General features: G+C 38.4%; 1 protein-coding gene across 37 annotated transcripts in view; it reads left to right on the top strand.

Moving 5' to 3' along the window:
• The window catches only part of SANBR (SANT and BTB domain regulator of CSR), an 80,065-nt gene that overhangs the window by 51,636 nt on the left and 14,723 nt on the right, over positions 1–13,706 (top strand). For 14 of the 37 annotated variants that reach the window (XR_014082832.1, XR_014082853.1, XR_014082838.1 and 11 more), the window contains 2 exons: positions 2,726–2,817; positions 3,848–4,022. Coding sequence is in view for 7 of the 37 variants with exons in the window: in XM_081593067.1 (XP_081449193.1) it covers positions 2,726–2,817; positions 3,848–3,884 (129 nt within the window). In the remaining 30 variants the exon portion in view is untranslated. Of the gene's footprint in view, positions 1–2,725; positions 2,818–3,847; positions 6,224–13,706 lie in introns of those variants that run through there. The other 23 variants (XR_014082848.1, XR_014082845.1, XR_014082836.1 and 20 more) reach the window with 4 other exon arrangements.

Below are 13,706 nucleotides of genomic sequence, written 5' to 3'. Positions count from 1 at the left end.
GACTCTTGTCCTTTTGATCAGCGATGCTAACTGTCTTATCCTCTACTGCCCACTTCTCCTCTTGCCGTCAGTCTTTTTCAGCATCAAGAGTCTTTGCCAGTGAGTCAGCTCTTCACATCAGGTGGCTACAGTATTGGAGCTTCCGCATCAGTCCTTTCAATGAATATTCAGGGTTGATTTCCTTTAGGATTGACTGGTTTGATCTCCTTGCAGTCCAGGGGACTCTCAAGAATTTTCTCCAGCACCACAATTCGAAAGCATCTGTTCTTTGGTGCTCAGTCTTCTTTATGATCCAACTCTCATATCCATACATGACTACTGGGAAAACCATAGCCTTGACTATACAAACCTTTGTCAGCAAAGTGGTAGCTCTGCTTTTGAATATCCTGTCTAAGTTTGGCTTAGTTTTCCTTCCAAGGAGCAAGTGTCTTTTAATTTCATGGCTGCAGTCAAAATTTCACTGTGAAATTTTGGAGTGTCCGCAGTGATTTTGGAGTCCAAGAAGGTAAAATCTGTCACTGCTTCTACTTTTTCTGCTTCTATTTGCCATGAAATGATGGGACCAGATGCCATGATCTTAGTTTTTTGATGTTGAGTTTCAAGCCAGCTTTTCACTACCCCCCATAAAGAGGCTCTTCAGTTTGTCTTCACTTCCTGCCATTAGAATGGTGTCATCTGCATATCTCCTAGCAGTCTTGATATCAGCTTGTGATTCATCCAGCCCAGCATTTCACATGATATACTCTGTGTAAAAGTTAAATAAGCAGGTTGACAGTATTTAGCCTTGATGTATTCCTTTCCCAGTTTTGAACCAGTCCATTGTTCCATGTCTGGCTCTAGCTGTTGCTTCTTGACCCACATACAGTTTCTCAGGAGACAGGTAAGGTGGTGGTCTGGTATTCCCAGTTCTTTAAGAATTTTCCAGCTTGTTATGATCCACACAGTCAAAGGCTTTAGCGTAGTCAATGAAGCAGAAGTAGACATTTTTCTGGAATTCCCTTGCTTTTTCCATGATCCAACAAATGTTGACAATTTAATCTCTGTTTCCTCTGCCTTTTCTAAACCCAGCTGTACATCTGGAAGTTCTCAGTTCACATACAGTTGAAGCCTAGCTTGAAGGATTTTGAGCATTACTATGCTAGCATGTGAAATGAGTGCAATTATGCAGTAGTTTGAACATTCTTTGACATTGCCCTTCTTTGGAATGGAATGAAAACTGACCTTTTCCAGTCCTGTGGCCACTGCTGAGTTTTACAAATTTGCTGGCATATTAAGTGTAACACTTTAATGGCATCATCGTTTAGAATTTGAAGTAGCTCAACTGGAATTCCATCACCTCCACTAGCTTTGTTTGTAGTGATGCTTCTTAAGGCCCACTTGACTTCATACTCCAGGATGTCTGGCTCTAGGTGAGTGACACCACCATGGTGGTTATCTGGGTCATTAAAACCTTTCTTGTATAGTTCTTCTGTATATTCTTGCCACCTCTTCTTCATCCCTTCTGCTTCTGTTAGGTCCATACCATTTCTTTCCTTTAGTGTGCTCATCCTTGCATAAAATGTTCTTTGACATCTCCAATTTTCTTAAAGAAATCTCTAGTCTTTCCCATTCTGTTGTTTTTCTCTGTTTCTTTGCATTGTTCATTGTAGAAGGCCTTCTTATCTCTCCTTGCTTTTCTCTGGAACTCTGCATTCAGTTGGGTATATCTTTCCTTTTTTCCTTTGCCTTTCACTTCACTTCTTTCCTCAGCTGTTGGTAAAGCCTCAGATGGCCTCTTTGTGTTCTTAGTCATTAGGGAAATGTAAATTAATCCCTCAACAAGATACCACTATACACCCACTAAAATGTCTAAAAAAAATTTTTTTTAATATGCTAACAAGGATATAGAGCAACTGAAACTGTCATATATAACTAGTAAGGATGCAAAAGGGAATGGCTGCTTTGGAAAACAGTTTGGCTGTTTCTTATATTGTTTAATATTTACTCGCCATACAGATCATTTCATACATCTTTACAGGGGCTTTATTTAGAATTGTTAAAAACTAGAAACAACCCCAATGTCCTTTACTTGATAAGTGAATAAAACTGTGGTATATATAAAAAAGAACGAGCTACTGATACATGCTGCAACATAGATGAATCTCCTACACATTATGGTAAGTGAAAGAAGCCTGATTCAAAAGGCTGTAAGCTATATGATTCTGTATATATATAAGGTTCTGGAAAATGCGAAGGTATAGGGACATAAAACAGATAAGTAGGGGAATTCCCTGGCGGTCCAGTGGTTAGGACTCTGTTCTTTCACTGCCAAGGGTACAAGTTCTATCCTTGGTCAGGGAACTAAGATCCTGCAAACTACACAGATCAGCCAAGGAAAAAAACCCAAAAGTTGATGATTGCCAGAATTTGTACTGTAAAGTCATCAAATCATTGGCCTTAAAAGGGGGCACCAGGGGATTTTCTTGGGGTGATGGAACTGGGTTATGTTTCCATTATAAGTGTTCACACCTATATGTATTTGTCAAAACTCAACTCAGAACAGTACACTAAATAGGGTGAATTTTAAAGTAAAATAGTATGTATAAATTATAACTCAAAGAGCTAAACTTTTTAATTTAAAAAATCAAAATAAAATTGCTTCTAAATTAAAAAGCAATGCTGTTTCAATAAAGCCAAGCTTCTGTTGGTTCCATATAGATAGTAACTTAATTTTGCTCCTTTACAGTTTGCAGGAGGTATTTATTCCAGGCTTGAAGCACAAATCAAAGCCTCAATGCCAGTCAGTGCTCGGCAGAGCAGCTCGGAAAAAAACACAAGGTAAATCAGCAGAAGTGAATTCAGAATACCAGCTTTGAAGTGATGATTTTTTTTTTTTAAGGGAATAATCATATGAACACTAGAAGCACATAATTTGATTTTGGTTTTATTTTGTTTGGGGAGTAGATCATCAAGACATTAATCAAAACCAAATTTTAACTTAAGAGTTAAGGCTTTAAGAGGTCATGATGACAAAATTTAATGAAAGTATAGTTTTTTTAAATCAGTTTTCTGTTTATTGAGTCAGCTCGGTTCTGAGCCAACAGCTGACAATTGTAAGCTGTAGTGCCACTGCAAACTAGCAGAATTTTTATGCTGTTTATTGATAACATATTACTACTTTATATAAATCACTGAAACTTTCTTATTTCTTGTTCTCTCTTTATAAAATCTAACTTGTGGGACTTCCCTGGAGGTTCAGTGGTTAAGGCTCCATGCTTCCACTGCAGGGAACTTGGGTTCAATTCCTGGTCCAGGAACTAAGATCCCTCATACTGTGCAATGGGGCCAAAGAAAAAGAATATCTAACTTGTATGTTCTGTGTCATTTTATAGCACAAATTTTCTTTGAAAGATTAGCAGTTACTGAAATTTGATCATTAATACTACAGATCCAAATGCCTTATCTGTAGTTCTGAAATCCAGAAAACTCAGACAGCCAAAAGCTTTTTTCATACATTTGTGGCAACTCAAACCTGATCTGAGCTACTGTGGTGCTATTTGTAGTTTTTATTTATCCCACTTAATATAAATGCTCATTTGTGTCAGTGAAGAAATATTCATGTGTTTGATTATGGGGCACTACTCCAGATTCATAATATACAATGTATGTACATATTATCTCCACCAAATTAAAAAATACCTGACTTCAAAAATACATTTTACTCTAAGAATTTTTAAAATAGATTATGGAGGTACATGAATTTTCATTAAATTTTGACAGTGTCAATCAGATTTAATCTAAAGCAGTGGCAACTTCTTATTGTTTTAGAAGCACCTCTTACCTTCTTTTCTGTTTAAAAAAAATCTAGGTCTAAAAGTCGTTTTGGTCAAGGTCGGCCTGCTTAAAGCACCTTAAAATATAAGAAGACGGAAGACATACCTCTGGACACTTGAAATTGCTTACTTGAAGATCTTCGAAATGATTACTTCTAAATGTTTTAAGTTATTTATTAAATATTCTTGCAAGCCACATAAATCATAGTGGTAAGGGAAATACATAGTTAAGTCTTATGAAATTATAAATATGAAACTTCTTAAATCTGATTTTCCTTTGGTGTTGAGAGAATTCATTCTTAGGTAGGTTGGTAAGGAGTCTGGGGCCCTCAAGGAGGAAGGGGTCCAGGGCCCTAGAGAAGGAGAAAGGGGTCTGGGGCTCTCAAGGAGAAGAGGACATACATTTTTTTTCTACATTAGTCACACTTTTTCTTTAAGCCCAGAGCTAATGACTCAAGGGTATGTTTCTCTTTAAGCTCTGTACTAATGATTATGTAACAGCAATGTATCTTGCTCTAGGACATATTGATCCTTCTTAACAAGAACCTTCTGACTAATCTTGTTATGATAGGATGTTTGTTGTGGGAGTGGGTCTGGTAAGACCTTCCTATTGTTAGTTCTAATCTTGTTAACTTAAGATGTATGTTGTGGGAGTGGGTCTGATAAAACTATATAAGGCCTTGATAAGACTATGGGGGGGCACTCTCCATCCCCTTTCTGATGTCTATGTCAGAAGCTTTCTCTGTCCCTTTTTATACTTTAATAGAACTCTGCTACACAAAAGCTCTTGAGTGATCAAGCTTGGTTCCTAGTCCTGAAGCTGGAATCTTCTTCAGAGATCACGAATCCAACATCATTCACCGTTAGCTATCAGTGTGATGCTAGGCTATGTAAAAAATTAGTATTTAGAAATTTACATAGTTAAGACTCCCGGGTATTTGTTATACTTTATTTATTTGAAAGAGAAGAGGCCTAAACTCTCAAATAGCTAGGAGTTTTTTAAGATCTTAAAAAATTAGGGGAACACATCTAGTAGTGGTACTGAACATGTGCACTGATTATAGTATGTCTTTGGGCTGTAAATCTTGTGATAGCATTGAGAACTGCCATTTATGTGATGAAATTTCCAGTGATGCTTTTTTTATGTTTGCATGACTTTTAAGGAGTGACAGATCTCAAAACTGAATTAAGTAAAGTTTCAAGGTGAAGTATTTCCTGTGTTGGGCAGAAGGCTTAATTTTTTTCAGTGTTATTCCAGAGAAATCACAATGTTAATCCAACTCTTTTTTTCAGTTTTTAATATGTATTTATTGGTCTGGAATTACTGATTATTACTTCTTTCTTCTGTGAAGCTAGTTAAAACAGCTGAATTTGTTAAAACAAATTTTGATTCTGAATTTGTTAAAACAACTGTTGATAGTTTTAGGATGGTAAATCATTTCAGTTGTATAAGACACCCATTGTACAGTTCTCAGGGCACTAAAACTCAACCATAATTCTATAGCCATTCAAATAGCCCCTTAAAATGGTTATAGTCAGTTATTACTTTAGAGATGTCTGGAAGGAAAGATTCCCAGATACACTTGATGGATGAAAAATCAAATTATTCAGGAGAAATCAGTTTTTCTAACCAAGCAGAGAGAGTGCTCAGGGAAATTTTGTTCCAAACCATAATCATATAGCAATTATGTGTTTGGAAATTACTTATATGTAGGTCTCTAAAACACTTTAAGATGCACTGTTTTTATTTTTAGTCTTCATTTATCATATAATTGAAATTTTCTTCAAATTATTTAGAAAACAGACTTGATAGTGTATGACAGAATAACAATTTCTATTGAAATGTTGAAGTGTTACGTATTTTTAATGAATATTTTAGTTGGTAAATCTAGACTTTATTTGATGTTACATGCATAGCTTTGCCAAGATTTTTGAACTTCTGTTTGGAAATTTTGTTGCAGTCGACATATTTTTCACTTGTTTAATATTTTTGAAATAGTTTATAAAATTTTTATTTGCAAAAGAAAGTGTTTTATACTACATGATCTATAAGACCTGTTAAATACCACTCTTGTTTGCTGTATTCTCTGATCAAAAGGATTTAGGTTTGTATGTGTTATATAGTGCTGTGACGGTCACAACTGAAAGAGGAAAATATCTCATTTGATTTTTAATTGATGGTGACAAGAACTGTACCACTGAATTGATTTTTACAAACAGAATTTATCAGAATTTTATTTTCTTCAGAATGTGCTTTAAATTTTGTGAATGTCTGTAGTTCGTAACACAGGTAACACAAACATTTTAATCAAACTCATAATAGCATTTGTTTTGCCAAATACTTTGAAGTTTTATCTTACTTTAATTCTGAATTCACATTTATTTAATTGAAATAAACATTAATGACAAAAGTTGTTTGCAGAGTCCCTTGATCTGAATCATTCCATCTTCTCAAAAAGTTCACATGGGCTCCAGGTCATAAGTTTTCATGGAAGAAATGAATTGTGTACATTTTAAAATTGTCTAAATTAGATTATCCTGGTAAAGATTCAGCAAACATTTAAGGTATAAAATATTGCAGAAAGGATGATTGATAACCGTTCCATCATTTTGTTATTGTCCTTCTTCAGAACAGTTAGTCAGGTATTGTGAGCTGTGCTGAGTGCTTTGGAAGCTGAAGCCGAAGCTGAAGCCCTGTCTTGCTAATTGTGTGTGTGTGTGTACCCACTCAGTTGTGTTGTAGCCCACCAAGCTCCTCCATCCATGGGATTTCCCAGGCAAGAATACTGGAGTGTGTTGCCATTTCCTTCTCCAGGAGATCTTACTGACCCAGGGATCAAACCCACATCTCCTGCTTGGCAGGCAGATTCTTTACCACTGAGCCACCTGGGAAGCCCACCACACTAATCTGCCAAAGGCAAATGTATAAAAACAAACAAAAAACCTTTTATCTTCAACATCTCGAAGTAATTCTTCAATCCTCAAATATTCTATTATGAACCTCACATTTTCACACCTCCCAGTTAAAAGGCATAGGGGATGCCTAGCCAGTCCAATTCTAATAGGCTTCAGTTCAGTTCATTCGCTCAGTCGTGTCTGACTCTTTGCGGCCCCATGGACTGCAGCACTCCAGGCCTCCCTGTCCGTCACCAACTCTCAAGCTTATGCCCATTGAGTCGGTGATGCCATCCAACCGTCTCATCCTCTGTTGTCCCCCTCTCCTCCTGCCTTCAATCTTTCCCAGTATCAGGGACTTTTCCAGTGAGTCAGCTCTTCCCATCAGGTGGCCAAAATATTGGAGTTTCAGCTTCAACATCAGTCCTTCCAATGAATATTCAGGACTGATTTCTTTTAGGACGGACTGGTTGTAGTATCTCCTTGCAGTCCAAGGGACTCGAGACTTCTCCAACACCACAGTTCAAAAGCATCAGTTCTTCAGTGCTCAGCTTTGTTTATAGTCTCTAACATCCATACATGACTACTGGAAAAACCATAGCCTTGACTAGACGGACCTTTGTTGACAAAGTAATGTCTCTGCTTTTTAATATGCTGTCTAAATTGGTCATAACTTTTCTTCCAAGGAGTATCTTAATTTCATGGCTGCAGTCACCATTTGCAGTGATTTTGGAGCCGCCCCCCCAAAAAATAAAATCAGCCATTGTTTCCACTGTATCCCCATCTATTTTCCATGAAGTGATGGGACCAGATGCCATAGTCTTAGTTTTTTGAATGTTGAGCTTTAAGCCAACATTTTCACTCTCCTCTTTAACTTTCATCAAGAGGCTCTTCAGTTCTCCTTCACTTTCTGTCATAAGGGTGGTGTCATCTGCATATCTGAGGTTATTGATATTTCTCCCAGCAATCTTGATTCCAACTTGTGCTTCATCAGCCCAGTGTTTCTCGTGATGTACTCTGCGTATAAGTTAAATAAACACAGTGACAATATACAGCCTTGACGTACCTATTTGGAACCAGTCTGTTGTTCCATGTCCAGTTCTAACTTGCTTCCTGACCTGCATACAGTTTTCTCAGGAGGCAGGTCAGGTGGTCTGGGATGCCCATCTCTTTCAGAATTTTCCACAGTTTATTGTGATCCACACAGTCAAAGGCTTTGGCATAGTCAATAAAGCAGAAATAGATGTTTTTCTGGAACTCTCTTGCTTTTTCAATAATCCAACGGATGTTGGCAGTTTGATCTCTGGTTCCTCTTCCTTTTCTAAAACCAGTTTGAACATCTGGAAGTTGACAGTTCATGTATTGTTGAAGCCTGGCTTGGAGAATTTTGAGCATTACTTTACGAGTGTGTGAGATGAGTGCAATTGTGCATTAGTTTGAACATTCTTTGGCATTGCCTTTCTTTAGGATTGGAATGAAAACTGACCTTTTCCAGTCCTGTGGCCACTGCTGAGTATTCCAAATTTACTGGCATATTGAGTGCAGCCCTTTCACAGCATCATCTTTTAGGATTTAAAGTAGCTCAACTGGAATTCCGTCACCTCCACTAGTTTTGTTCATAGTGATGCTTCCTAAGGCCCCCTTGACTTCACATTCCAGGATGTCTGGCTCTAGGTGAGTGATCACACCATCGTGATTATCTGGGTCATGAAGATCTTTTTTGTACAGTTCTTCTGTGTATTCTTGTCACCTCTTCTTAATATCTTCTGCTTTTGTTAGGTCCATACCATTTCTGTCCTTTACTGTACCCTTCTTTGCATGAAATGTTCCCTTGGTATTTCTAATTTTCTTGAAGAGATCTCTAGTCTTTCCCATTCTATTATTTTCCTCTATTTCTTTGCACTGATCACTGAGGAAGGCTTTCTTATCTCTCCTTGCTATTCTTTAGAACTCTGCATTCAAATGGGTATATCTTTCCTTTTCTCCTTTGCTTTTGGCTTCTCTTCACAGCTATTTGTAAGGCCTCCTCAGACAGCCATTTTGCTTTTTTGCATTTCCTTTTCTTGGGAATGGTCTTGACCCCTGTCTCCTGTATCATGTCACAAACCACCGTCCATAATACATCAGGCACTCTATCAGATCTAGTCCCTTAAATCTATTTCTCACTTCCATTGTATAATCATTATGGATTTGATTTAGGTCATACCTGAATGGTCTAGTGGTTTTCCCTACTTTCGTCAATTTGAGTCTGAATTTGACAATAAGGAGTTCATGATCTGAGCCACAGTCAGCTGCCGGTCTTGTTTTTGCTGACTGTATAGAAGTTCTCCATCTTTGGCTGCAAAGAATATAATCAGTCTGATTTCAGTGTTTACCATCTGGTGATGTCCATGTGTAGAGTCTTCTCTTGTGTTGTTGGAAGAGGGTATTTGCTATAACAAGTGCATTCTCTTGGCAAAACTCTATTACCCTTTGCGCTGCTTCATTCTGTACTCCGCATTCTGAAAACCACAATCATAGAAAACTAACCAATCTAATCACATGGGCCACAGCTTTGTCTAACTCAGTGAAACTATGAGCCATGCTGTGTAGGGCCATCCAAGACGGACGGGTCATGGTGGAGAGTTCTGACAAAATGTGGTCCACTGGAGAAGGGAATGGCAAACCACTTAAGTATTCTTGCCTTGAGAACCTCATGAACAGTATGAAAAGGTAAAAAGATAGAACACTGAAAAATGAACTCCCCAGGTCAGTAGGTGCCCAATATGCTACTGGAGATCAGTGGAGAAATAACTCCAGAAAGAATGAAGAGACAGAGCCAAAGCAAAAACAACACCCAGTTGTGGATGTGACTGGTGATGGAACCAAGGTCTGATGCTGTAAAGAGCAATATTGCATAGGGACCTGGAATGTTAGGTCCATGAATCAAGGCACATTGGAAATGGTCAAACAGGAGATGGCAAGAGTGAATGCCATTTTAGGAATCAGTGAACTAATAGGCTTAATGCTCTCATTTAAAACTGAGCTAGAAACTTTCCTCGGAGAAGGCAATGGCACTCCACTCCAGTACTCTTGCCTGAAGAATCCCATGGACGGAGGAGCCTGATAGGCTACAGTCCATGGGGTCGCTAAGAGTCGGACATGACTGAGCAACTTCACTTTCACTTTTACCTTTCATGCACTGGAGAAGGAAGTGGCAACCCACTCCAGTATTCTTGCCTGGAGAATCCCAGGGACGGCGGAGCCTGGTGGGCTGCCGTCTATGGGGTCACACACAGTCGGACACGACTGAAGCGACTTAGCAGCAGCAGCAGCAGCAGAGACTTCCCTGAGGGCTTCCCCTGTGGCACAGTGGTAAAGAACCTGCCTGCAGTGCAGGAGATACAGGTCCTTCGGTCAAGAAGATCCCCTGGAGAAGGAAATGGCAATCCACTCCAGTATTCTTGGCTGGAAAATTCCATGGACAGAGGAGCCAAATGGTGGCAAAGAGTTGGACATGACTGAACACAGATAAGCTTCCCTGGCAGTCCAGTGGTTAAGACTCCAGTTTCCAAGGCAGGCAGCACAGGTTCAGTCCTTGGCCTGGAAACTAAGGTCAGGGAATAAGATCCTGCATGCCTCACTCACAAACAATAATAATAATGATAAGACTGATCTATTGAGAAGGATATGCTAATGAGATTATTTCCACCTTTATAGGATAGTTGGGGGATTAAATGATTTAGAGATCTAAAATACAATGTTTTCTGGCTAATAGAAATGTTAACTAGTATTATTGCTGCATTGTTATTTTAATATTTATGAATTGGCCTTAAAATCTTTAAAATGAGAGATGGATACCCCTCTTCCTCTAACTTTAGTTGTTAAGACTGATGTGTGTTTAATGCAAGAAAGGTGAGAGGTGCCTAATACTTAAGTAGTTGCTGTGGCATCGTTTGTTATTTTGTTATACTGAAAGTCTTGCTTTACTTAAGCAGTGTAAACAGGATTTATAGGAAGAGTTAGATAGGAAAACTATTTCCTGGTAGGTGGTAGTGACCTGTGCTGTTTTCAGTGAGGTTTGCTGAGGGAGAGTGAGGCTGCAGCCGTTGTTTTAGAGCAGCTCTCCTTCCAAGGTTATCTTTCCTTCAGAAAATGTAGCTAGTTTTGCTTTTTCTGCTTGTCTATGCCAAGACCAGTTCTTATGAACTAGAGGAGGTGGTAGAAGGGTAGTTGCTAAATGTATGTGCTGAGATGTTGCTGGCTCTCTGAGTGCCTCTCGCCTTTAGTCTTACAGGCATCCCCTAGACCGGGTATTACCCCATTTTCCAGGTGGAGAAAAACTTTCAGGGAGCTAAAGTAACTCACATACTAGGCCTGTAGCATTTGAAACAATTTCACTGTGGATTGCCTAAAACATTCTCTCCTAGAGTGCCTTCTGCCTCACTGGCAGCTCCTTCACACTCAAAAGAAGTGACCCCAGCTCCCTCCTCTCTGTGGTTCTAGTCTTGGTTAATCCAGCTGCCTACTTGATGTTTGTATTTGGAATACCAGTGTCACCAACTTGACATGATAGAAGCATGACTTGTGATGTAGCTCCCCAAGCCACCACCAACTCCCTGCTTGCTCAGTAAATGGCACCACTGCCCACTCCAGCACACAAGCTGAGTATCTAGAAATTATTCATCATTCCTCTTTTCCCTTCACTCCCCACATCCAATTTCATCAGCAACTCCCATATATACGCTGTATCCATTCACTTCTCTCCATTGCCGTAGCCTACCACTCCAGGTTAGTAACATCTCTAAGGCTCCTACATGCTTCCAGCTCCCACTTCAACTTCTGTTATCCACAGAACAATTACAGTAATTTTGAAGTGTGATTCAAATCACATCACTTCCCTGCTTAACACTCCAGTAGCACTTCTTCAAACTGAGAATAAAACCCAATCTCCATTGCCCAGGTTTATACAGTCACATGCGGCCCAGCCCCTGGCTGCCTCTTGGGCTTCCTTTCCCTTCTTGCTACTACATCCCAGTCACACGGGCTACCTGTTCCTCCAGGAAGTAAACTCATTCTCACCTTTTAGTTCCTTTACATTAGCTGTCCCCCTGCTAAGAGAAGTTTCTTTATTATACTTCAGATTTTAGATTTCCTCCCAGGAGGCATTTCTATGTACCCAATCTGAGGTAGCTACCCAAGTCACTCATTACATCATCATAGTTTATTCCTGTACAAATCACAAATCTGACATTATTGTTTCATTATTTTTCTATATTCTTTGTTGGTTTGCAATTTGTCTCCAATGTCAGAAAATGAAATGCATCCAAATAGAAAAAGAAGTAAATATATCTAACCAAGAATATTGGAGTGGGTAGCCTATCCCTTCTCCAGCAGATCTTCCCAACCCAGAAATCAAACTGGGGTCTCCCACATTGCAGGTGGATTCTTTACCAACTGAGTATGAGGGAAGCCCATATCTAATCACTAACAACATTATCTTGTATATAGAAAATCCCAAGAAATCCACCAAAAAACTATTAGAACATATAATTAAGTTCAGGATGTCAGGACACAAGATCAACATACAAAAATCAATTTTTATACACTAGAAAAATATGAAAATGAAATTTTTTAAAATCCCTTTATAATAACATCAAAAATAATAAAATACTGAAGAATGAACTTAACAAAAGAAATGTAAAACTCTTAGAGGAAGACTCAGGTAAATCTTAACAACTGGCTTTGGCCATAGATACTTAGACATGACACTAAGAGCACAAGCAACAGCAACAAAAGTAGATAAATTGGACTTTACCAGGTTGAAAACATTTGGATGCAATCAAGAAAGTGAAAAGACCGCCCAGAGGATGGCAGAATATATTTACAAATCATATATCTGATAAGGGACTTATATCCAGAATATGTAAAGAACTCGTAAAGCTCAGCATTAAAAAGACAACCCACTTTTTTAAATAGTAAAGGATGTGAATAGACATTTCTCCAAAGAAAATGACTGGCCAAAACTGGTTGAAAAGATGCTCAACCTCATTAGCCATCAGGGAAATGTAAATGAAAGCCACAATGAATTACCACTTTATACCCTGTAGAATGGTTATGAGCAAAAAGCCACCTAATAATGTTTCCAAGAATGTGCAAAACTGAAATCTTCACACACTCCTGGTCAGAATGTAAAATGGTGCAGCTGTTTTGTACTTTGCTAAACAGTCTGAAAGTTCCTCAAAAAAAATAGAGTTACCACCATTTATCTACCAATTTACCCTAACAAGTATATCATTTTCTATGTAGTCTCTTCTTGTGTTTACCTGTACGCTCATATATGCACAGCACAGTATTATCTGCCTCTTTTTTAAACAGGTGAAGAAACTGAGTCCCAAACATGACAATTTGTCTAAGAGGAACAGAAAAGAATGACCCGAGTAGTGTGCTCTGGGTGACAGTAATACTGTGTTAAACCAGGTAACACATGTGTGTGAAGCACTTAAAACGTGCCTGGCATATAGAAGTGTTCAAAAAAAAGTGAAACATTATTAGATCATTATTATTTTAAAATAACAATATTATGCTCATTCCCATTTTTTTTTTTGCCTTACCTCATGCTGTTCCCCCTATCTCGATTGCTCATGTGCTTTTTGCTACCTGTTGAAGTTTTCCTCTAGCTCCAAGTCCCTACTCAACTCTAACCTCTTCTATGAATCTGCTGACCTCTCTCTTCTCTGAATTGTGTTACAGTCACAACATGGCCACAGTTTAGCAGTCAGATGTTCTCACTGCTCTTGTTGATGTTATTGATCTTGACTCCCTACACCTCTGATGCTGTTAGTAAAATTATATATGAAACAAGCAATACAGGGTTCACATTTGTTCTTTTTGAATGGTGGGTTGTTGTTTTAGACTATGCTTATCTATAGATAATATATTTCCCAAATTTAAAAAAAATGAGGCAACCAGAAGCTATTGCTCATTGAAATTATGAGAATTTCAAAAAAATTAAGAAAA

Source organism: Giraffa tippelskirchi, chromosome 4, assembly GCF_054371585.1.
Source record: "Giraffa tippelskirchi isolate mGirTip1 chromosome 4, T2T-mGirTip1v1.2.pri, whole genome shotgun sequence".
NCBI lineage: Eukaryota > Metazoa > Chordata > Mammalia > Artiodactyla > Giraffidae > Giraffa > Giraffa tippelskirchi.
Note: the sequence above shows the minus strand (reverse complement) of the source record. Positions and strands in the feature narration are given on the sequence as shown.